General features: G+C 42.1%; 2 protein-coding genes across 8 annotated transcripts in view; one reads left to right on the top strand and one right to left on the bottom strand.

Moving 5' to 3' along the window:
* Window positions 1-17,294, top strand: part of SYNJ2 (synaptojanin 2) — a 68,713-nt gene extending 51,419 nt beyond the window's left edge. For all 5 annotated transcript variants that reach the window (XM_075087844.1, XM_075087845.1, XM_075087846.1 and 2 more), the window contains 12 exons: window positions 281-439; window positions 661-817; window positions 2,092-2,209; window positions 4,253-4,471; window positions 5,657-5,735; window positions 7,003-7,171; window positions 7,557-7,709; window positions 10,385-10,519; window positions 11,723-11,835; window positions 12,572-12,680; window positions 14,022-14,224; window positions 16,105-17,294. In XM_075087844.1, the coding sequence (XP_074943945.1) occupies window positions 281-439; window positions 661-817; window positions 2,092-2,209; window positions 4,253-4,471; window positions 5,657-5,735; window positions 7,003-7,171; window positions 7,557-7,709; window positions 10,385-10,519; window positions 11,723-11,835; window positions 12,572-12,680; window positions 14,022-14,224; window positions 16,105-16,905 (2,415 nt within the window). In that variant the 3' untranslated portion in view covers window positions 16,906-17,294. The remainder of the gene's footprint in view (window positions 1-280; window positions 440-660; window positions 818-2,091; window positions 2,210-4,252; window positions 4,472-5,656; window positions 5,736-7,002; window positions 7,172-7,556; window positions 7,710-10,384; window positions 10,520-11,722; window positions 11,836-12,571; window positions 12,681-14,021; window positions 14,225-16,104) is intronic.
* Window positions 17,295-21,448: 4,154 nt separating this feature from the next.
* The window catches only part of SERAC1 (serine active site containing 1), a 29,267-nt gene continuing 25,277 nt past the window's right edge, over window positions 21,449-25,438 (bottom strand). For all 3 annotated transcript variants that reach the window (XM_075087850.1, XM_075087851.1, XM_075087852.1), the window contains one exon: window positions 21,449-23,907. In XM_075087850.1, the coding sequence (XP_074943951.1) occupies window positions 23,771-23,907 (137 nt within the window). In that variant the 3' untranslated portion in view covers window positions 21,449-23,770. The remainder of the gene's footprint in view (window positions 23,908-25,438) is intronic.

Genomic DNA, 25,438 nt, shown 5'->3' with positions numbered 1-25,438 from the left:
CAAATTGTGAATATATAGTTGGTGTCCCAGCTTAGTCATACCTTCAGGAAATAGGGGTCAGAGTCTGACACTCTTGTTTACAGAATTCATCTCAGCAGGATGCAAAAGGCAGTGAAGGAACCAATCCATTTTAGCACAAGATGGATTTTAACAAAGAGAATGTGACAGTAGATCCAGTATTTAGTAATTCAGAAAGACTGAGTTGTACACTTCAGTGCATTTAAAAGGTGCTTTCATAAATGTAATTTAACGTTAACAGTGTTCTGTACCTCTAAACTAGGGGCGGACTGTGTTCTCACATGACTATGTCTTCTGGTGTGGTGATTTTAACTATCGCATTGATCTAACATATGAGGAAGTCTTTTACTTTCTCAAGCGTCAAGATTGGAAGACACTTTTGGAATTTGATCAACTACAACAGCAAAAATCCAGTGGAAAGGTAAGGCAGTGTGTCTCATTTTCTTGAATGCTTGCATGTTGGCTTGGTCTAATTCCTTGAGAGAGTGAAAAAGTTGCATTTTGAGTCCCTTGTTTGTAGTACATAAATGTAGTTATTTGTTTAAAAATCAGGATGTTGTTTGTTTGCAAGGAAGTTGATAGATCGTAATGGCACTTACCTCAGCTGTAACTTAATCAGGAAGATGGTATTTCTTTTCATAGATTTTTAAAGACTTCCACGAAGGGACTATTAATTTTGGACCAACATATAAATATGATGTTGGCTCAGAGGCTTATGATACAAGTGATAAGTGCAGAACCCCAGCTTGGACTGACAGAGTGCTTTGGTGGAGAAAGAAACTGCCTTTTGAAAAAACAGGTGCGTAGGATCTTTCCTCCTTCTTTCTCTGAAAGTTTAGATTTCGTCCAGAACCCACATAAGGGGATTTAATGTAGGGAATGGCAAGGAAGGGAGTTCATGAGCTCTGGGCTGAGAACTGTCTTTCAATGTGACCCATAGGCTTAGTCAAATTGCAGTGGCTTTACTCAAGCAGATGTTCTTTTGGCTTCACCAGAATAACTTGCAGAAGTAGAAAGCCCTTTCTTCTTGAGCGTGTTAACAAAGGCTTCGTGCTACAGGTTGAAAAGGTGCTGGGAGCTCACTGAGGAACTGAAAACAATCCAGCTGTAGCAATCTAGAAATTGTTCTGTTGCTTTTCAACAGAATCATTAGTCCACATAAAATTCCCATGTTGGTGGTCTGCAAGAGCGGAGGTAGGTTCCTTTCTTTAGAGCTCGTAGGCCTCCCACAGCTAGCTCACGTGGGTATATAACTGACCCCTTGTCTGTTCACCCACTTTCCCAGCCCTGCAAAGCTTTTCTAATTAGTTTTCTGCCAGAGTTCCTCCTCTTTACTGCTGGTGGCAAGGCTTTTCTGCCTCTTGGCTCTAATTCTTTTGCCTTGCTTCTTTTTGCTGCTATAGGCTAGGGGTCTATTTGCCTTCTGAGAAGAAAGTGTAGCCCCAGTGCGAGTGATTAGGCAAAATGCCATATTCCATATTAACTCATTTTAAGCTCCACAGAAGAGATACAGTTATCCATTAGCACAAACAGTTACCAAAAACTTCCTGTTACCAACAGCAATATAATACCTCACTCTAGCATAGTGTATGGAGTACTTACTGTCACCTTAATGCATTGCAAAAGAAGTATTTGGAGGTTGGTTTTGCATGGGTTTGCTTTCTCCCCTCTCTTGTGTATTATTTCTCCAATTCCTGTTTATTATTCAGGTTTGCAGTGTATTTTGCAAGTACAGTGTCTGTTTCTATGCTCAATAGTGGGGCAGGAGGAAAAATACTAATGACTCTGTCAACCCAGATTGTACAGGTAATTGATTGGGTGGCATTTTGCAGGTGTCTTATTCTAGTGATCAGCTGTCTCTGTTGCACTCCCTGTCCTTTGTGTTGTTTATTTCCTAGTCCCTCATTTGTAAATCTTTCAGGATACAAGCTCGTCTTTGATTGGTACATACAAGAACAAAAAAACCCCACCTCCCACTGCTAGGGTCTGTGAAGTGCATCCTAGTAAAATAACTATTAACTGTTAGTAAAACTAGCTTTGAGTAAGTTTTAAATCATGTTTTGTGCTTCGTAGCTGGAGAGATCGATCTTCTAGACAGTGATCTGAATGCTGAAACTAAAGTCAGGCACACCTGGACCCCTGGAGCCTTGATGTACTATGGGAGAGCAGAGCTTCAAGCGTCTGACCACAGGTAAAGTCCTAAGCGAATAATCAGAGAAAGGGTTGCTAGGTTAGAATGTGTCATACTGAATTACACCTTCAGAGTGAGGGGCCGAGTCTGACTGTAACAGGAATTACACCCTTATCCTGTGTTCAGTATTTGTTTGGGGTTTTTTCCCCCCTCATAGTGGGTTTTATACCAGGGTGGCAAGTATCTATGGTCCTGTATTGATTTCTGCTGCACTGTGATCTCAGCAAGGGTTGGATAATTATAGAAAACTGAGGGCTTTCTGTTGCTTGGTTTTGGAAAACTCTGATACCAAAACCAAGCTGCTTTGTTGGACTCCCACTCTGCTTCCTGTGGGAAAGGAGGAGGTTGGGACTGTGTGGCCTGAAGAGGTGTAAGCCATGAACATAGGGCCACATGTGACCTCTTTGGAGTAGTGAAGTGTTGGGCTTCTGGGCTTCCCTTAGAAATGGACATGGGAGGAGGAAAAAACAAAGACCAGTGCCTCTGGTTGGTCCGTATCACTAACTTCTCTTTAGGGATATGAATGACCTTTCTTGGTTAAACTTGTCACTGCTTCACTTCTCTGAAACAAATTATGTAATAAATACACCCTGAAAGCTCCCTTGCATTCAGAATAATCTTTGTCTCACCCCTTGCATGCCCTGTGGAAATGCTACAATATTGTTCCTCATAGCAGCGCTCAGTGACCCACAGTAGCTGGCTCTGTACTTCTCGTGGTGCTCTTGCTGCGAGGACTGTTCTGTATTCCTCCAGCAATGGAAGAATATGCCTCTTGCAATCAGTTTCTCTGTGTCAAGGCTTTGACATTGCTGTGTTCCACAAAGCACAGTGGAACTGCTGCACTCATTATATAGGACCCTGAGGATGCAGTCTGTGAAACATGGCTGTTGTACATTGGTTTTCTATTTCAGCAAACCTGACTGCAAAAACCTGCTTTTTAATTACAGTCAGCAGGTTTGCTTTCCCAGGGTTTGTGCTGGAAAAAGGGCTTAGCTATATCTTTGTGACATATTGGAAACGCATTACGATTCACTGTGCTTATAGAAATAGTTAACACTTCCTATACATTTTTTCCCCCCTTTGCTATTACTTTCTAGCTCTGCTGTTGCTTTCATATGTTCTGGTAATGTGTATTCCAGAGCCTGCTCTATTGCAAGTAGGAGGGAGCAATTTTGACATAGTTAGAAGAGTAGTCATCCCAGTTACTGCTTTGTGTGTATGTGCAGGTGGAAATCTGAGAATGTGGATAGCATCCACTAAGATGAGACAAGCTTTAGTCTTTCAGACAGCTTTCTCAATTTGATTTAGACTTAACACACAGAGAGGTCATTTTTAAGAAATGGCTGAAGAAGCAACTTTGCAGTGTATTGACACATTTGCTACGTAACCACATTATATACTTGGAGTACCTTGTCCTTAGTTTTTGGAAGAAGACATCTTTATGTGGCCTCTGTTAGTCAAACAGAAAATAATATATTGCCTTCCCAATCTATAGATGTTTTGGGAGACAGCTCTTTGATAATGAGTGAAGTATCCTGGTATTTTTAGACTGCAGGTTTGACAGAAGTGCTACACACAATTGTTATTTGAATTCCTTTATGGTGTGTCCTCACTGTTACGTTCAGCTAGTGCAGGGCTGGTAAATATAATTAGCAGTGTTCAAGGCATGAACTTCCACTGCAGGAAAAATGAAACAACCTGCCAGACTCTGAACTTCTGGGTTATATTACTAGCCACAGTGCTTTTTTGCAGCAAGACCTTAAGTAATTTGTTCCACTTCTCTTTCTGTGTAGAACATACATAATAATCACTTCTTTCTAAGGTATAGCAGGCTTAATTAAGTATTTGCAATGAGATTTGGCATTGTGGAGTTAAAAATCATCAGAGATGTATAGAATTTAAACAAGACACCGTTTGTCCTTCACACAACTAAGTTCTTACCTGTCCTACTGCTTGACATTGATTTTAATTTTATATAAGCATTTCCTATTGGGTGATGTTGATCTTAATTTTAAATAAGCGTTTCTCCTTTGTTTCATGTAGGCCAGTGTTAGCTATTGTAGAAGTGGAAGTTCAGGAAGTTAATCAAGCTGCCCGTGAGAGTGTTTTCCAGGAAGTGTCATCTTTCCAGGGACCACTGGATGCCACAGTAGTGGTAAATCTGCTATCGCCAACGCCTGAAGAGAAAAACGAATTTCCTGAGGACTTGCGTACAGAGCTTATGCAAATCTTTGAGGATTATGGCACTGTTGTTCTGGTCAGGTAAGTTTGGAATCTGAAATGGCGTGTCATCTATTAAAAAACACAGACTAGAAATTCCCTTTTTGTCCTGACAGAGTTAACTTTGTATTAGAAAGTAGTATGCTGAATACCTTTACTGCATGTTGAATTCTTCATTAGAAATTGAATACAAGTATTTTGAATATCTTCTACCTCTTGTCTAACAGCTGTCTTAGCTGAAGTGGAGGAGAGTTCTATTCAGTACAGTGCTGTAAAGCAGAGGCTTTGATGTGAATCATCACCTTTATATTTGGGCCTGATTTCCATGCGTTGCTTCTGCTGGCAGGTCCTTGGGGCCCTGCTTCACATCCTCCAAGGAGGTCTGCTCTCTTCCAGCACTCTTTCACACTTACTAGGATTTCCTGGCTGGCTCTTCTTTATTTTGGGGGTTATTCGGCTTGTTTTTTAATAGCATAGCTTCATGCAGTTTGAGAGGGGAGTGTGATACCGTCTGACAGAGCAGTTTAATTTCATTCTGGTTGGTTCTGTAGAGGGCTCCAGCATAGCTATGAGACTTCTGTTTTAAGAAATACAAGCAAAAGACCTGACAGTTGACCTGGGAAACAAGACCAGAAACTTGTTCATGTTGTATTTGACCCATTTCTTAATGGAGAAAACTGATGACCTGGTTGTATGGTTGTGTGGTTTTATGAAGTACCAAATATAAGTTGAGGGTTCAAAAGCAGCCCTGCAGGAACAGCAGCACTACTTTGCTTGTGAAGAAAAGGAGCAAGAAAAGAACATGCTTTGGTGGTTTGGTTTTGTTTTGGTTTCTTAATTGTCTTAGAGCTTGATGATGCACTAGTCTTTGGGAACATCACATGTCCTCTGAGGTGAGGGATATGCAGAGCCATGGAAGTTATTAGTACAGAGGGAGTGTGGATATCAGACTAGGTATCCTGTCAACAGCTGCTGAGATGTTTGTACTGCTGCTGCAGGAGCAACCCAGTAAAGGGCAGGGTGCTGGGATCACACAAGGGAGGGTGGCAGGGAAGAAGAGCCCAACTGGCATTCATAGATCACTTGCTCCTCCCCCAAAAATACAGTTGTGAGGAAAATGCAACTAAAGCCCAATACCTAGCTGTACAAAACTATCATACTTTAAGGCTTTTCATTCAATGGTGAAGTAAAATGCACTGTTTTCTCTCCTCTGCTTTTTTTTACTAGGATCAGTGGAGGTCAAATGCTGGTGACATTTGCAGACAGCAAGTCAGCTCTTCATGTTATGGATATAGATGGTGTCAAAGTAAGACTCTCCCAAACCTATAATAATTTCAGAACAAATTTCTCAAAAGTGGTTGCTTAGAATGAGGTGGTTGAGTTTCTAGCTAAATCAAGTAGCATTATTTTAAAGAAGCCTAGTGCTCGCACAGTCCTTAGCTTTCACAGCTGCTGAGGCTTTTAATGCAGTATTTCAGTTTCAGGAGGGCAGGAGGTAACTTTTCTTGGAGCTCCTAAGCAGTGTTTAGTATCTGGCCTCTACAGAATACATGGACTTTGTCATTGTTCCGGCATTTGAAGTAGTTCTCCTGAGATGCCAGGAGGATGTCAAAGCATCCTCATGATTGTGGTTTTGGAGACCTCTTGTTTCTCTTAAGTGTATCAAACAAACTCCTTCTACCAAGCCGGAACAACATGATTCATTGGCCTCCATGGCAAACTCAGTGTTAGCAGTAGGTGTTTACCTTCCCATCCCCTGCTCGTCGTTCCCACACACACACTCTACAATTCATCAACCCCTTAATTTATGCTGACAAAACTGTTTGTGGGGCTGCACTATAAACCTAACATTGAAGTAACGGATTTAACCCTCATTCTTCTTTCATATTTGAAAGAAGTTTTATCTATTAATTTGGCTCATTTAATTGATGTCATTTATAGCACAGACCCAAACACAATTGTATGTGTATGTGCAAAATGTGTGAAGGTGCTGGGAACCCGATTCAGGAACTTGCAAAGTAATTTTGCTGCCGAAGCTGCTTCCTTGGACACATCTCACCCCAAAAGTCATGGGACAACACATATAAGCAGCTGTGGTCTTAATCTGTGTAATAATATACTATCCATATACATCAGCCATCATATCTGGGATTTTCTGAGCAGAAAGTCTCCTTACAGATGGCATCAGGTAGCAAATTCTTGTGTGTTTTAAAGCTACTGACTCAAAAATGGAACCCTCCCACACCATTATTACTATCACAGTATCATTTTGACGATATTTGATGTTTCACCTATTTCTCAAGTATTTCCTAAATGCAGCAGCAGTGCTTTTGAGCTGAGAAGCTAATTTTCTTTCAAGAATATTGTTACAGTCTGAAAACTTGGTTATGGGGATAGGAAGAGTACTTCCTTTTCATTTAGCTTCTGAAATGAAGCTTTAGTTATATCAGTTTCTGAAGCAGTTATATAATAGACTGGGAGCACTTGCTTATTCTCATAAGAATCAGGCGTTCAGGTGTTCTCATTTTGTGATGTTGCTCGGCAAAGGGGAAACAATTCTTTCTTTGCGTTAGGTCAGAGGCAGAACAGTGAAGATCCGGCCCAAGACCAAGGACTGGCTAAAGGGCCTTCAGGAGGAAATTGCTCGAAAACGGGACAGCATTGTCCCCATGTCCCCCACAGCAAACTCCTGTCTTCTGGAAGAAAATTTTGACTTTTCAAGTTTGGACTATGAGTCAGAAGGTGAGTAGCAGGTTTCTAAGCTAAGTTGTGAGAAATCGCTTCACTGACTTTGGTTGCACTGAGAAGGTACAGTATGAGTGTTAGTGGTATCTTAATTTGTAATGAAGGCATGCTTCTTAAAAAGAGGATTGTAACTAAAGCCATGACCTGGCCCTGTGCCTGGGAAGAAAACTGTTGCGTAGATTAGCCTATCAATTTAGTGTTATAACATATGTTAGCAAATCCAATGTATGGTACAGTTCTGTATAGCAACAGACTGTAATGAAACACATGGCTTACACAAGAAGCTTGCCCAACACATGTATTAAATTAATTGATTGGTAGTAGAGAGAGACAGAGAATGCATTTGCTCACTAAGTCTTTGTTATCTAATATTTTAATTCAGGTGATATAGTGGAGGATGAAGATGATTATTTAGATGATGCTTTGTGTCAACACCTGGTAGCAGACACAGCAGAAGATATGCCTGATGGCTGTGGACATTCTGCATCCGTAGGTCGTTCAAACAAATCTGGACGAAACCCACGGCTGTGTAAAGGTAAATAATCTTCATTCCTTAAAGTAAGACCTGAAGGTTTGTTGTTTTTTTTTCCTTTTGTCTCTATTTCCCTGTTCATTTGTATTTTCATTGTAGGTCCTCTAAAGATAAGGATCATCTTTTTGGTACATGTTCATACAGTGCTCGACCACCCCTTGAGTTAGTGACTGTAACTGAGGCCCTCAGGCATAACAGCAATACAAATAATAAAGCTTAGATCCTCCTCCTCTCTACGCCAGGACAAGGCAGGAGGGCTGAAAAATGCTAGTTTGCTTTTACAGAAATTAGAGAAGTTAAGTCTTTTTATCCATTTGATGGTGTTTGGCACCAGACCATACAACAAAAAATTGTCCATTATTTTCTTAGTGGTGAGGACCAGAGCAAAATCAAACCAAAGGAATCCTGTTGATTCAGTGATGGGCTTGGCCTGTCCTTTGAGCGATAGCTGTGGCAGTGCAGTCAGGTGTCGGCTGGACAGTCCAGGAGGTGGTTGTGGTCAAATGACTTACTTCAAAGAAGCCTAAAGTTTCTCCTTTGTTCCTAAATACTATTTTATTAATTTCTGAAGAAGTCAAGGTTCACACAACAGCTATATTAATACTTCTAGTGCTTCATAAATGTGTTACCTTTTTTCCTGGTCATCTGGCTTGTTTGCTCATTATTGTGAAATGACTCGGTAAAGAGAAGGTAAAGCTGTCAACAGAATACAGATAAAAACTGCAGCAAGAAATAGCCGAGCCAGTGGTGGTCTTATATTGGGATGTGATTAGGACACGCTTCAGTGACCAACCATTGACAGGCTGGGTCACATATTAAACACCTCATGATGAAAGCAAGCGATTCAGTAGCTGTGTCTCTGCACTCTCTCAGAAGTGCTTTGTCTTCTGACATAAAAGTGAAAAATTTAATAACTTCAAAGGTTGAGTTAGAAGTTGAGTTCAAAAAGATTAAATGAAATTCGTAAGTTTACACAGACAGATTTTCCAAACAATCAGAGTGATATACAGCTTTCTTGCCCACCTTGAGTCATAGGGCTGGGTGCAGTGTGGCCAGACCCAGAAACCTAGCCCTGAGCCAAGGAGTAATCTGTCGTTATTAAATACTGTGAAGCCAATCACTTTGTATTATAGGATGCCTTGCCCTCCAAACACCTCTGGCTTACTGTGTGATGATTCATTAAGCTACAGAGAATTGCAGTGATTCTTTTCACCCACACTAACTCTTCTCCACAAAAAATATCACAAAGTAAAGGGAGATTATAAAATATAGTTTGAAGGAGGTCAAGGTGGGGTCATGATCTCACACAACTCAGAATACGATATATTCAATCCATCTTGAAAGTCTCTGCAATTTCAGATGCCTCCATAAGCCTCCAATTCTGCCCACGTAACTCCTAATCAAAGGCATGATGATTGTGTAGCCAGTGTTAGACACAGATGGAAACCAGTGACAGGCAGAACAGTGTGTATGTGTGTTTCTGAGGTCAGAGAAGGGCATAGCTTCACGAAACTGATGTCCCTGGGAGCTGTTGCCTAAACCCAGCAGCCTTTTAGGGGAAGGGATAGAGTGGTGGTGGCTGGTTTTTGTCTTGTGTTCAGTGTTACTTCCAGAATTTCAAGCCATGCATTTTGGTGTCTGCATGACTCCTTGGATCCTGCTGATGAGCCTGTATCAGTAGCTTAGAAGTACTGAAAATGCAGAGAGAAGGTGGGGGGCAGGTTGTGTAGATCACAGGCTCTGACTCTGTGGCTGCCATCCGCTGCTGAGTGGGTGTAGGAAACTGTGAGGCAGCTCAGTATTCCCTGCAGAGCACAGCTTTCTGAAAAACAGGAACTTGCATAAAAATGCCTGAAGTATGAGAGACTGCTGCTACCACAATTTCTTCCCCATCCTCTCCAAACTGCAGGGACAAAACTAAACCCAGTGGATTTTGGAGCCCTAAAGAACAGAGCTGCAAGGATGGGCTGGGAAGAGAGGTGAGAGAACTGAAGTGAAAGCTCTCACTTCAGCAGACTGGGAGACTAAAGCAATTCCTACTCCTTGCCTCTCCAGCTGTCAGAGAGGCTTAGACAGGATGAAAGACTGTGTAATAGCTTAGACATGTAAGGTGCAGCCAAGCGCTATCAGATTGAGGCAGGTGTACCTGTTAAGAGACATTGCTGGAAAGCAGAGATGTGATGAGTGAGCCATTCAGACAGATTTTTCTCTGGCATAAAACATAACTTTTCTGACCAAGGAGAGTTGTTTAATCCTCAGAGGGAATTCCTGTGTTCAGGAAGGAAGAGAAGGGCTTGACCATGACTAGCCTCCTCGTGGCTGCCGTGACCCAGTTTGAGTGAGAGCAGGTTGCTGCCAAGTTGGGCTGTGAAAAGCTCAGAATCTGACAAGATGACTAGTAACCCTGAAATCAGATGGAGGCAGTCTTTGTTGGGACAAACAGTTGACAAATGCTGGAAAAGGAGAGAAAGAAGCATTTGACAATAGGGTAGATGTTTCCTGGAGTGAGAGAAGGGAGACATTTGGGGAGAGCAAAACAATATGAAGGGAGCCATGTTGTGTTGCTGAGGTATCTGATTGAGGCTTGCCATTCATGATCACCTCTCTCCTGACCGCCCAGATTTAGTGCATTTCACCCAGTGGATGTCTAATACAGATCCTTTCTAAAATTTCCCTAGATGATACAGACCTGGCTGATTTGAAGCAAGAGCTGGAAGTGAGTGGGGAACGCCACCGCCGGCCTCCAAGCAGGTCTCTGTCCATTCCTACCAGGCCTCGGCCACTTCAGCCGCCGCAGAGGCCTCCCCCTCCTGGTGAGTTCAGCTTTCTTTAATGTTGTGTCGGTCCCAGCTGAACAGTTTTGCCTGCCATTTCTGGGTGGCAAAGAAAGTAATACCTGTTCTGAAATGTCAGGCTGTCAAGGTAGTTGTACTTGCTTCCCAGTCTGTTTCAGCCTGACAATGGGTGAAAACAGTTAGCAACAGGAGAAGTTTGTCTTTAGGATGGCAGACGCTCCACAAAAAATGCCTTTAGTGAGGATGGAATGGCTCATACATTTCATACTAATCACTCAGGTTAGCGAGTTGACCAGCCACTTTGTAGCAATAAAAATAAATATCAGTACTTATGCCTGCTGACTTCCAAAGACACCGACTGTTTTCTTACAGTTTGGTTTTTTTTTCTGGCTTAATTGTAATCTTCCTTTTAAAAAGCTTTGACAAAATACCTGTTCTGGACAGTTTTTGTCCTTTCCTGCTTTGCAAGCAATTCTTGCTGGTTTTGTATTTATGAAAGAAATGCAAAGTGGCTTATGATTTTCAGTGAGGCACAGAGAAGTGATGCTCTTTACCAGAGCTCTACCTAGCTGAGATGCCATCAGCTCTATGCCGCTCCTGTTTTTATGGCTACTTCTGGATGAATGTTGATTGCTAGATCAGCATAATCATCTTTGCCTTCTGTATGATGCATGCTATACATCATATTTTTCTTGCAGTCCAAAAGTCTGTCTTCTCTGTATATTTTCCAGCCTTAAATCAAAGGTTCTGTCAGACTCACTGCTGGAAGATGAGTTCTTTGGGGTTATTCCCATTCATTTCTGAGTCTGTTGCACAGGAGTGACAACACTGGTATCTGTATTTCTGTGCCTGGAATGCAATGTTAATGCTCAGCTGAGGTTATTGAATTGATTAAATGAAAGCAAGACTAACAGGAAACTGCTTCCTGAAATGGTGTAAGATTTCAGCATTTTATTCTGTGTTGAGATTTTTTTCACCTTAGATTAGACCAGTAACAGTTCGGCCCATCACTCCTCCTAGATCAAAGTGTCTTGCTCTTGGCACTCAGGCAGAGGGACTCAAGGTCTTGCCTAATATGTCTGTCCCTGGAGGAGCAGGGAGGGTGACAGCATCTCTCTTATTTATCACAGACAATTTCAAAGCGCATTGCTTTTGCTCAATTGCAGATGAAATGTTGTACCAGCTCTTGAATGTAAAAATCCATTTTTATTCCTCTTTCAGTGGGAACATCAGGCAAAAAGTCCCCCTCAGATGGTTCCCTCTCTCCAGGAAGCCACTCCACCTGCTCCATCCTGGCAATGGCAAAACTGCTGCCCGGAGCCCCTCAGCAGCCCGTGAGTCCTTCTGCTCAGCATGGCCGCTTAGCGTTGTCCTCGTCTCCCCCACCCACACAGACATTGAGCATCATGTACATGATGCACCTGTCGTACAAGGAAGGAAGTCCATCACGTGCCTGAGCTGGAAATGCACAGATGAACTTCTTGTAATATAATACTAGGCTGTAGGGCCTGCTAGGCACCAGAAAAATGTTATTAAATTTTCAGGGATGAGAAAGGCCGAAGAGGGAAAGAGAGAGAATGGTGCAAGACCAGGGCACTGTTAGTTTATTCCATATGCTGCTTTCTGACAGATGCTAGCTTGAATTTTCAACACCATGAAAATGTGCTTTAATTCTTTTCTCACCTCTTTTTGATGGGCCATGCTAGTGCCCAGCATACAAGAAAAGTCTTGACCGTTGCCAGCAAGGCTGCTAGCCCTCTGACTAGATCAAGAACAGAATGTGAAAACACCTCCTGACTCCTCTTTTGTTGGATGAGAACCCTAATGTATTGAACAAGAGAAGTGCTAAGGGTCTAGCTGTGGCAGTAAGCCGTCAGCCTGTCTGTCAGCTGGTAACAAAGATGTAATATCTGTGGAAAACTCCCCACCACTTCCATAGTATTTCTAGATTGCTGAATAGCCACTGGCAAAACCAGAACTTTACAGGTGTGTGAGCTTAGCTGTAAGATTACCAGTGTACAAGAAAAACCAGTTTTCTCAAGATGACTCATTTCATATTTTTTTTTAAAGCCTAAAGTCCGGACTGGAATAAGTAAACCTTACAACGTCAAGCAGATCAAAACCACCACAGCTGAGGAAGCAGAAGAAGCTATTAGATGTCTTATGGAAGCTAAAGGACGTGAGCACAGCTTTCTAACTGACTTACAAAGATCTTTATTTAAAGAAAACTGTAGGTGTATTCATCCTTCCCATCATAGCCCAATTGCACGTATTTCTATTCAGAAGCTCACCTGAACACTGACATACACATTCTTGAAAGACTGTACTTAGTGTTCTCTGTCAGTTTTGATAATACTAACCTTTTTTTCAAGATTACTTAAGTTGTATATTTTGTTGTAGAAGCTGTTACTAGGAGCGCCTTGGGTTATTTATGGCCAGATTTATTCTGAAAAATTGAAAGGTAAAGATGGGATCTTCCTAAACGGATGGTGCCTGTGTTAGCTCAGAGTTGCATAAAGGATATTTGCTGCTCTATTTAGCAAATGCTCACTATTCCAAGCAGGACTAGAGAGCAAATACAGCTATGGGAGAAATAACCTGGATCCTGTTCACATTTGGACAGTAAGTATGGTTGTAACCTAGGTAAAAGCTTGCACCGCTTCAGCTTGAATAGCTAAGCTGAAAGGCTACTCTGTGTGTAGGGTCTCTATGTAATCCCTGGAGAAGAGAGGTTCTTGCAAGAGCAGGTTAGAGCAGGAAACTAGCTTAGGTATTGAAACTTAGGCCATGTGAATATACCTCCCAGGGTTGCAAGTAGTTTTTCTGCTGATGCTATATGGATGAGAAAGAATGCAGCGTGATTCTGAGATAGCTACCTGAGTTTGCAAGGCTCTCAGTTTAGGAGAAAAACATCCCTTTTCACTTGTAAATAGAGTAAATGCAGTTAGGAATATTCCAATTTAATTAGAAATACCATAAAGGCATCTTGATGTTTGTTCCTTAGAATGTGCTGTACATTTGGTTTTAAATCAGCTTTACTCTCTGCTAATTTTGAAATTCACATGAATTTCAGTGTTGGTAAGGAAACTAGTCCGGTCAGCATCACTTCCAGTCCCTTGTGCTGTACCACCAGTTGGCATTTATATTTCTTCCCAAAGTGCCAGATGCGCTCAATATCATTATCTTGATTACCCAGACAAGGAAACCAGGGCAAAAGGAGACTCAGGGCTTGAGTCCAATACTCCTGAACTCCCAGCCAGTCAATTCATCCACTTGGCCAAGTGGTGGCACAGCACTGCTGTTTTGGCACGAAATTATTTCAGACAGGGGAGCTTTTCCCTAACTGCCTCTTACCAATGTGACAGGATTGCAAAGGTCTGTGTTTATTTCTAAAACCAACCTTCCCGGCCTGAGCACGTTGCCTTTAGCCATGCACATTTTGGGAAACATGATTGTGAAAGAAATTATCTTCAAGCTACATTCTGATCAAGCCAAGATGCTAATTGTTTTTGCTTTTTAGGACTAGAGGAAGATGCACTAAAGCCCACTACAACTAGAAACCAAATGAATACCAAACCCGAGCCTCTTCCCAGCATCACAAAATCAGCACCATTGCAAGGGTCACAGGCAGGACCAGTTCTTGTGCCTCATCGCCCGCCACCCAAAGTTCCAGCTACGAAGAAGCCAGTACCTCTGCAAAGGACTGGAGCCAAGGCGGAACAAGTAAGATAGTTGCAGCAAAATGCATCCAGCCTCCATCACACAATGTGAACGATGGCAAGAGGGGTGGGCTGTTACACAATTTGTAGGAAGTCCTGTCATTTAAAGTACTTAGCCAGCAGGCAGTAAAATGATTCTGTGTATTGTAGTCACCGAGGCATAAAACTGTACTAGGAGACCAGAAAGGAGAAAGAGCCTTGAGTTCCTTACTCAGCCATGTTCAGCTTTTCTATTTGTCAGTCCATTCTCTTCAATTCTATTACTTGTCTTCTGGCTCATCTAAACCTTGTCATGATTTAAGACTCATCCTTTCTTTATCACAATGTTTACTTTTGACCACATCATGAGTGGTTGGCTCTGTATTGATTTGTGGCAGCTTCTTGATCAGTGTGCTGAGCTGTGTCTTGTTTGGAAACGTCTAACTTTTCTCACAGACCTTATATTGGGATTTGGCCTTTCACATTGGATTCTGCATTCTGCTTGAGAGTTCAGGTTCTTAAAAATATAAACCTGTAGGTGTTGGGGTTTTAATTTGTCTTGTTGTCAGGTCTCTACATGGAGATAATAGTTCTTCACTGCTAGAGCCGCTAAAATGAGTATTTAATGGTGAAAGCAATTTAAGTAGGAGAGAGACAAATACAACCTTTTATATTTTTCCTTTGACAGAACCTCTGCTAGGAAGCTCTGTTCTGAGTTGTTAGGACTCCTGCCTTACCTTCCTTTGTAAAGGCATTCACCCCTTCTCTATCACGGACTTTGTGCCATCTCTACTTAGCAGATTCACAAAAGAGAAAAACCAGACCACACAGTGTGTGCCCTTCCCTTAAACATTCAGTAACAAGGAATGGTCTGTTTATATTATGTTGTTGCCATTCCCAGGGCACTCCTGAAAGGTGCTGAGGGGGACTGCGATTTTGGTGTTAGTTACATGAAATCTCCTGCAGGAATATATCTATTTCAGCTTGGCTCTGCTTCAGACTTCCACTCCTTCCTCCATCTGAGTGAGTCCAGATGGGAGTTGTGTACTTGAAAACCTCTACCCAATCCACCTCTATCGTTAAAAAAGTATGCAGTCAAATGTAGGCAACTTAACAGCAGCAGATAGACAGAAGTGGCAGGGGATATGGCCATCACAAAATAGTGACTAAATATTTTGACTGCATTAAAAAGCCTGTATATTATCTTTTAATACTATGGGAGAGTAATAGAGAATTAAAATGCTTCCATTCAGTCACACTAAGTGTGAGAAACCTGAAGCAGCCCTTCCCCTCTTGGACTGAGCTGCGTTCCAGTTATTTATATATTTTCAAATGTTGCATATATATATGCTAGACTGTACTTTGAGAGCTTACTTTTAGCTTCCGGTCCCAGCATCAGTGAGACATGACAGAGCCATTAATGCATTTCTTGGGTTAGCTTAAGCTAATGGTCCTTCAACCATATGTATTTTACATACCCAAAGGCCTGTGCTATTGGCCCCACTAATTCAGCCCTCCCGACGCATTCTCTCTTAAATAATATCAGTCAGCAGAGAGATGTGATAATTTGGCCTGGAGCAAAATCCTAACATGAGAGAGAGATGGTCAGAAAGAGATGTATTTCTCATACAGGGAATGAATGTGCTGTAGGATCCTTGTCCTCGAATAGCACTCTGTAAACAACCACTGGTCCAAGGCATGATGCAGAAGAACAAAACCAGGCAGGCACGGTGTAAGCCTGTGCTGTCAAGCCTCCGCTTTGTACTACCTTGGTTTATTCCCCCCCCACCCACCCAGTTTCTGTCAGTTTTTCTCCGTAACGCCATCACTAAGACTTGCACTAGAAGTGACTCAGTTTAAGGTACCATTTTTGTTCTCAAATTTCTTGTTCCTTTTCCCCCTCAGCCTATGTCTACAGAAGAGCAATTTGACCAACAGACAGTGCGGTCTCCTTTTGGGTTGCCAGAGCCCTGTCTAGAAGCCAGAGCTATTCTTAGTCCGACCAAGATTACTCCAGTCCCTAAACCCAGGACGCCACAAGCTGGGAAGCCTCAGGAGAGCAGGGGGAGCAGTGAAGGGCAGCCCCCCACACCAAGCATGGCTGAGGCCATCACACTGCCTCCGCAGAATGCTTCCTTTGCCCCAAAGGTGCCACCGCGAAGAAAGAAGTCGGCTCCTGCAGCTCTTCATCTGCACGTTCTCCAGAGCAGTGACAACCCACTTTTTAGTGGGTTAATGTTCAACTCCAACAACAACAATCCGGGGTTCTGCCCTCAGACTCAGACCTCCCCTGTCCCTGCACGGGCTGCTCTCTCAGCTCCTACAGCCTCTGCCAGCCCAGGAAGTGCCACAGCTACACTGTTGGCACCAAACGCTGCAGAATTGATGGCTAACCTCCAGGGCCCTCCTGTACCAGAAAGCCAGCATCCACGGCTCTCAGGTACCAGCTCCCTTCCAGAGAATGCCAATCTTTTGGACCTGGCCACGGATTCTTCCTGCCCACTTCCCATACAGGTGGCATCAGCTACTCCTCCAGCACACACTCCAGAAAATTCAAAACTCCCCATCTTGAAAGATTTCAGTCACTGGGTTACATTTAGCGATGACGAAGACAGTAGTGTGCTGTCAGAAGGGTTCAACAAACTGCTTGTCTTAGAACAAAACAAAAATACCTTGATGAAGACAAATACTGATTTAGAATTGTAAAACGTTGTCCTCTTAATGTTCCTACAGGAATCAGTTATGATGCAAGATAAAATTTAATCTTTTGCACAAAAGATTTTTATTTAAGAAAATAGATCATCTGTCCGTGCTACATTTCATTACCTTTAAACATGAAAAAGATACTGCCCCTGGAGGGAAGTGTATAGAGTATATACAGCCTAACATTATCTACAGCTTGTTTGAAACATTCTTTGTTATAAGTTATTTCTTTCTATTAATCCATCTTAAGATGTTTTATTTCATTTCAGGTACAAATCATGCACAAGAACACGTAATGTTGTATGGAAAAAGATGTTAAGAAAAACATTTTCCTGTGAAATTTATACATTAATCAATCTCTGTCACTTGAAATAAAGAACCCTTATCTTGAATAGTTAGACTGCTACAGTTGTTCTGGAACAAACAAACATCCAGAAGGGGAATACATACCAGTATAACTACAGCAGCAAGGCTGGTATTGTTCTGCTACTGCATTTCTACTGTGGAAACAAAGCTTAGACAGTATCTTCTTGTAGATCTTAAGGAGCTGCAGTGTTGGCAGGCCCTGGTACTTACCTTGTTAAACTCATTCCTGTCTTGAAAGTAAAACGAAAGGTGTGTGCCTTGAGGCTGTGAAGCAGAACCACGAGGAGGTGGTGCCCCCGCACCAGCAAGAAACACCCATTCTTACTCCAGACTAGGCAAGTGAACCCCATATGACACCAGACCTCTCCTACATGCTATGCTGTTCGCGGCACTGTTATAACATGCCTCAGCTATTCCAGAAGGATGGGGTGGCCTCTCAAAACATTGCTCTGCCCTTCAGTGAGATCGGAGACATCCCTAGCTGCTTTTCTGCCGGTTCCAAAACTCACCCTGGTTTTCACTCACAGCAAGCCAAGACCAAACATCATACTTCACTATTAAATAGTATGTGGACAATGGCATTCCTTTGTGAAGAAATGCTATAGTTCGCTTCTGTATGATCTGTGCAAGTACCATGGAACTATGGTGAATAGTTGAGACCAGCTGACGACATAGGTCATTAACATATTAATGTCTTATGCTAAAGGCAGTTTAGTAATTCAGTAGTCGTGTCCCTCTTCCCATTCTGCCTCTTTGTAAGAAAAATGCCATGTCAGTTTTTTTATTTCCACAGTGCAGATGAGGGGAGAGCTGGTCATGAAACCCAACGTTATGCATGCGCAACACGGGCTGTTACATCCCAAAGCTAAGCCACAGGCACACAACTGGGGATGGCAGAACCCTCCTGCAGAGGCACAGCCGCTTATGGCCTAATAACAAGTTTGCCCACTCACAATAAAGTTCAGCTTGGACACCAAACTGATCGGGGGTAGAAGTGTGTAGAGCTACTGCTCTTGCTGTGCATTTCTGCTGATCACCAGCTATGCCATCTGTTTTTTACCAGCAAAGGAGCTGCCGCATGCTTCCCATTCACCTCTGCAGCTGCCACAGTAAAGCTGTGCTGCACCGGGGGCCAAGCAGCCCTGAGAAGCAGTATGATCACTGATCATGAGCTGGGAAGGCTAAGAAATGGAACTAGGCATGGGCAACTGCAGCTAAGACGGAGGATAAATTTAAGCAGCACGCACACTGCTGTGAATAAAGCTGTTCTCGGGTGCGCTACATGGCCATACAGGGAGCATACCTAGGCGGCGGGTACAATGCACAGAGTAGGACTAACTGGGAAGCAACTGGCAAAGATCTGTTCTGTGCAGGTTCTTGCAAACAAAAGGTTTAAAGGACGATCGTGTTTGATGGTTCAGAAAGTGACAGCCTAGGTAGGGGAAATACTCCCTGGTTAACCACTGCAGAAACTCCAGGCGAGTACTCCTGTGTGCCTGCTTTGCTTCTCCCTCACACTTGTCCAGCATTCCACCAGAGCCCATAGGACAAGTGTTGCAGCTGACCCTGTAAAGTCACTTACCCTGGTGGGCTGGCTCATCAAGTATTGCTGCTCAGCTCAAAGCCGCCTTGCTCTTCATAATGAAGTCACCTCTCGCTGATGAGCAAACCAGCAGTCGTGCTTCTCAGAAGCTTAAGATTTTGGCAAGGATCATCCACAGTGCTAAACGCGCCTGTTACCTGCTCCAGCTGCGCAGGCGTTCACCTTGCCTGTGCAGTAAAACTGTGCACCATAGATGCCATTTGTTCAAAGCAGGCAATTAGAAATGATAAACAGTTTGCAACTTGTGGTAACTTGTTAAGAGAAGCATCAAGATCTTTTATTATTAAAGTAAGGAGAACATTTTTAAGCAGTTGGTGAAGCTGAAAAAACCCTCTTGTTTTCAGCTGATTCTTGCAGAAAAAGTATATTAGAAAAAGCTCAGAGTTTTTTTTTTTCCCCCCCCAGGAAAATTAATGGGCTTGTTCTCAGCTTCTTGGTAACTCTGAATTCAGCCACATTCTTGCTTGTAATCCCTACCTGTTTCACTGCCAGTACCAAATTTTGAACATAAGACAGTGTAAAAGAGGATGCTGCCTTTGTCTGAGCACCTGCCATCCTGTTCTGCTCCCTCATTTGCCAGACACTTTAAAAAAAGATCCCCAAAATCTTCAAAGGCCAAACCAATAAAACCCAGTGCCAAGCTTCTTATGTGTCGGTTTAACATGGTGGCAGGCTGGTGAGTAATCCTGAAGCAAGGTAGTTGTTTCCCTACAAGATGCCACACAGCCTTAGACTCTTCATCATCCTCTTAAAAAAATCCCAGTGAATATTTATGGGCACATTTCAGTATAAAACATTCAGAGCAGTAAAAAAGAAAGAGTGCGTTATATGACCATATCCAACATTTTCTGCAAAGATAATTAACAGCTCTAGGACAGCTAATTTACATGTTAATGAAAGTGTTAGCAGGAAAGCCAATTAAAGTGGATTTATACAAGTCAAATAAAATCTGCTTTATTACTCTCCTTGAATAAGAGAAGTATGTAGCCTTTAGCGTTATGTACGTGGCAAGCTGCCCACTAACATACGACTCCCTGCAGCTAGCTGGTTTATACTATCAGTGACAGCATACACTGTTCAATCGCAGCAAATCAAGGGGAAGGAACAGACAGTCCAGCTGAAAAGGTTACAGCAAAGAATGATGAATCTCCGGTCTCGGTATCTTGCCTTCCTCACTGGTGCCCAGCACCTCAGCCAAGTGTTTATTTCAGAGGCAAGTGCTTGCGACCTGGGTTCTCATTTTAATGCTCAGGAGAAGATAAGCAGGGCCAGACTTGCTCTGCGTTTGGGAAAGCACTACAGAAAACCCTGACTGCAGGAGATGGTGATTCTTTCCTTCTCTTTCAGGATTAAGCCGGGCCCCACCACAATGTAAAAAGAGGCTACGTAACCTGAACCCTCCTCAGCTGGTGTCCTCAACTAGGAAACCCACAGCACAGCTCTGTCCTCAGCTCCGCTGCCCACTCTCACTAGGATGTTATCAATGGAAACCAACATTCTCAGGGATAGCGATCAGTCTTGAGGGCCGTATAATGGCTGGTAGGGAGTGGCTATCCCATGATGTTTTTCACTCAGCACTTGGAAATCTTAAAATCGTTGACACCGGCTGCGAAGCCAGGCATGAATGATTTACCAGATGCAAGTATGTAAGCATCCCTGTGCTAATTTAATGTGAGAGGCTTTGGCAAGAGACTAACTCCATGCGAGCTTACCCAGGACCCTGTAGTACAGCAACTTCAAGTTGCTACAGGCATCCTGGTTGTTCAGCTGCATTCATGTTTGAGGTCGGTAAGTGGTTCTCCTTGGTACAGCAACTGCCCGATTTAGCTTTTTTAGGCGGGTGAGCGCTGAAACAAACAAAAAAAGAAAACCAGACCCAAAATACTCTTTAGAATTTCCATCTGACACACAACATTTTTGCTTTCCTTTTTGTCCAGAATTGACATTATCACCAGAAAATTTCTCCTTCCTAGCGAGCTGCTCTGCCTGGCACAAATCACAGTGAAAGCCAGTTTGCACTACTGTAATCCCAGCAATTAAAAACTTGATGACTGTTGCTACTAGAAATACAAATACAGTTGTACAAGAGTGCTGGACAACAAGTGCAAGAGGACTGACAAGCTCCTATTAGCTTTCCCTTCCCGTCTTACTATTTTAGTCTTGGATGCCATAATGCAGGTGAAATACCATCTTCTCAGACAATTTGCACATACCTGCTAGCCACATCTGCAGCTGGGCTCCCAGCTAGATGGGATTAAAGGCATAGTTTGAGACCCAAGAATTTACGTAAAGGCACTATTCTGAGTTAACAAGACACCAGGGGAGCACGAAAGCACGCATTTCTATCGGGAAACGGGCACGAATGCTACGCAACAGACCAATGTCTGTATGTGGTGGAGGAGGCACTTTTGCAAAATCTAGAAGCACAACAGAAAAACCGTTCACTTTGGGAAAACTGATGACCAGCTGTGCTCCCCAGCACTATACCTCTTACAGAAGACACTACATTCTTCCAGCATGAGACAATGAATAAAAAGTACTTCAGGTCTTTAACAAAAGTGAACGTGATCCAGAGCATTCATTTGGCAGATCATTCACCTTTAATACATTTTGTGGCATATCTAGTACAGTTTTAGAAACACATTTCACCACTATATTAAAAAAAAACCCCAAACCCAACAACACCTTTCCCCAAATATTAGTTTTAAAAGTTACACATATATACATAGAGTTACAAAAAGGAGAAAGTTGCCTCTAGAGTTGTGGTTACAGTAACAAAAGAGATGCATTTACTGAGATTAATGTGTAATGTAATTGATCTGAATCCCTGTAAGCCAAAAATCAATACAAGATTTGTCACGCTAACACACATTCCGTTATTAGCAGTCTTGTCTATTCACAATGAATTCCACATACCCTCTACTTTGTGAATACAAAGTGTTCTAATATATTTATACTCTGAAGTTTAAACCACAGTGTAAAAAGGATAAACCTCTTTAGAAGTTACGACAGTTCTGTTACATTTTCTATCTGAAATACTGCCATGCAGTGTTCTCATCTACATCTTGGTTAGGGGGAGAAAATGCTCTTTTTGCTCCAGTGCAGTGCTGTACTTTCTCCCTACTGTTCTTGTGAATTTTACTTTGCAACTCCAGCAGGTCAAGACTCAATTTCCAGAAGTGCATTTTCAGACGTCGCATCCTCCCGAGCTGGAGTGCTTTCAGGTGGGAACAGCTGCAGTGGCCTCAGGACCTGGCAGGACTGCAGCGGCCACTGGTGCCTGCACCAAGCCCATGCAGAACTGCAAAGCCCATCCCACCTCTTTGGCAGCTTTCAGAGCCATAATTTTAAGGCCAGTGATACTAAATCCATCTCATATAAGTGATGCTAAGAGCCGTATTAAGCCTGTCATCAATACAAGCCTTATTTAACAAATGGTCAGCTAGGGCAGTATCGCCTAATCATAGCCTATGTTTGTTTTCAGAGATGGTTGGGGGTGGAAAGAAAGGAAGGAAAGAGATCACAATTAGACTAGTCTGCATTTAACTACATTGTAAACTATTGAGGTCTTTAAAAAAGTGGTTGAACACTGCCATTATTTTTTTTCTAAAAATACTTATTTCTCACCAGTACTGTTAAGGTGTCCTTAATGTAAACATAAACTCAAGTAAGACAACACTGCTGCTTTCCTCTGTTTTTACACCAATAAATACACTTGGGCTTGAAGAAACCCAAACATCTGGGATTTTCTGTATTTCCAGGGGGACCTTACGATCACCTGAAGTTTCTCCTGCTTTACTTTTTCTCTACCTGAGCACCAAACTCTAAGCATCAGCTTTTTTGTCAGGGCCTACATTTGTCTTACTTGGCTTGAGCATTTTCAATGCTCTTCTTAAAATCAGCTGAAGAAAGAGTTTCTAAATAAATAACATGAGCCAGGGATTTGAATGTACCGTCTTCTCAGTATGTCCCAGGAGTAAAGCAAAAAAGCTAAGCCTCTGTTCTATATCTGCCATATGAGAAAGCACAGAACTGCCCTGAGTTGGACCATATACACACTGTTCTAAAGAAAGCAATATCAGAATTTGCTAAGATTAAGAGAGAGATCTACAAGAAGGTGAACAATTCTTTTGTTTTCTTTTCATTTATACAAACAGAAAACACATGCCATATTTGCTCACAAGTCTGAATGGTCTACTAAATGAAAAGGCAAATTACGAAGACCCCTGTAACTGGGCCACTAGACTGAAAGGCTACCTTCATTCACTTGGACAAATTTCTTCAGGTTCCAGTCAGACTACTCAACAGGGACAGTAAACCAAAGCTTTGAGACAGCCACGTGCTCCTCCACTTTGACACAACAAATAACCACCTGAGTCAATTTTTTATGACCCTCTCTGTAAGGCTTCAGTCCCAGATGTATATTTACCTTAAGGAGACCACCTACCTCCAAGAGCAAGTTGTGGGTTTTGTTTTTTTTTTTTGCTAAAAAAAGAAAAAAACTTAAAAATCCTGGGCCCTCTCCACAGTCTAGTTGTGTTGCTCCAGAAGGATATCTGTAGACTAAGTGAAACTTCTCTTCCACTGAATCCCTATCCCCTCCCAGCCAAATTGCTGGAGAATTTACACACATTTTGTCGACAGATCGCGGTCACTCTAAGCCAACACACATTTTCTTTTTGCCAAGTTTGTAGGATTTTGGTTTGTATTTGTTCTGAATATATTTTATAAATAAGTTGGAGAGGTGTTTAAGTTGGAGGTGTACTGAAAACTGTTTTAGCAGCAGATACGATTGACATAGCATCTTTGCAGTTCTGCAGATCCCCTAACAAATGTTAGGAGAAGAACTTACTGTGTTACACCAAATGGAGGAAATAAGCAGCCAAGGGTAGCAAAAACTCAGTCTCCAAGTTCTTGGGCTAAAACATCCTGAATGAACTTCAGTGTACGTTGGTACAGGAAAGCATCCTTCTTCTTTGGCTTACAAACATTTAGATGATTAACATCCACTGGAATAAGGTCTCCGATTCCTAACTCTGGGAGAGGGGAAAAAAAAAAAAAGAAGAAAAAAGAAAAACAACCAAAGTTTGTAAGATCACCTAGACTGAAAAGCACATCTTGCATTAGCAATTTCTCTCTCAAAAGCAACTTCTATCTTCAGTTTATCCCTTTTGTCCTTGTTACTTTTCAATGTGCTAAAAGCACTCAGACAGAGCTATACATTGCCACAAAGCCCACATTGGTATACCTGGTATACCATTAGGTCAGAGTTCTACTGTCTTTACTGGGAATACACAAATGTACATTTGTCCATACAGACAACTTTGAAAAATCAAACCTTCCCTTACCAGCACCTGACTGACAGCTAAGTTCTGACTGAAGTTTAAGCACTGACATGAACAGGGATAGGGTTTAATCCAGGGTATCCAGATTCCGATCACCACTAATTGCCCATATTCCTTATAAAATACTTTGATGTGGAGATTAAAAATGGGACTAGAATATATGCCACAAATAACTATACATATTTCTGGGGAAATGAAAAATATACATTGCTTAACTGTAGAATACAAGTGTTCAGTGCTCAGCTACTGATTTTGGGGCACACTAAGGCATTTATTCTTTCCCAACAGCTATCACTAGTAGTGAACTTTCCAGTTAGGATGCTGAGACTGCCACATTCCAGTCTATTATCTATTCACTCAGTCTCCTGAGAAATCCTCCCTTTTGCTTGGAACTCCGTATCTTTAACCATGCAAACTTACACTAGAGCAGTGTGAAGTTTGCTTCCATGTGCCCAAGCACGCGTGTAAGAAACAGTGAGTGTACTGCTTGGGTTTTGAACAAAACGAGTGGCATACCGCTGAACCATCAGACACCCTCTAAAGGCTTTCAAGAGCTCACATGCTGCACTGTGTCATCTCTAGGAGAGGAGAAATATGCTATAAAATTATAAGTGCACAGTGCTTATTTGTGCACCTTGTTATTCAGTCCTCTTTTTCATTTTATTTTGTTAAATAAAAAAAAAAAAAAAAGAATGCCCAGCTTTTCAGTCCTTGCCAATAAAATTACATCAGTAACATTTTGGCAAACAATTGCTTCTTGAGATGATCTACTGAAGAAATACTGCTAAGTATTGACTCAGGAAAACAGGGATAACAGGGATGTATAGTCTGCCTTTTTCAGAGCAACTAACTTTGCATTTAACCTAGTAGATTTAGCTGGTGGAAAGCCTCATCTAAAATCCAACACAGCAATGGTTTCTGTTTAAGGCCTTATGGGTACCTTGGGCAGGGCAGAAAGTTTTGCTCAGTGAAAACCTGAAAATACCTGACTTAATTCTCCAAGTTGAACACCCATAAACAATGCAAGAAAGAGAACTGTCTGGATTTCCCTTCTCCTACAAAAGGCAAAAAGATGGAGGGGACTCTTCAGGAGGTGTACTCTATTGCTTGAGTAGCTGAGATATGGAAGATAAAGGATTCTTAACACTGAAAAACAGCTTTTTCCTTCCATTAGCAGTTTACTAATTTTCTTTCTTATTTTTCAAAGGAGGAAATAGGTGGA

This window comes from Phalacrocorax aristotelis, chromosome 3, assembly GCF_949628215.1.
Source record: "Phalacrocorax aristotelis chromosome 3, bGulAri2.1, whole genome shotgun sequence".
Lineage (NCBI taxonomy): Eukaryota > Metazoa > Chordata > Aves > Suliformes > Phalacrocoracidae > Phalacrocorax > Phalacrocorax aristotelis.
Note: the sequence above shows the minus strand (reverse complement) of the source record. Positions and strands in the feature narration are given on the sequence as shown.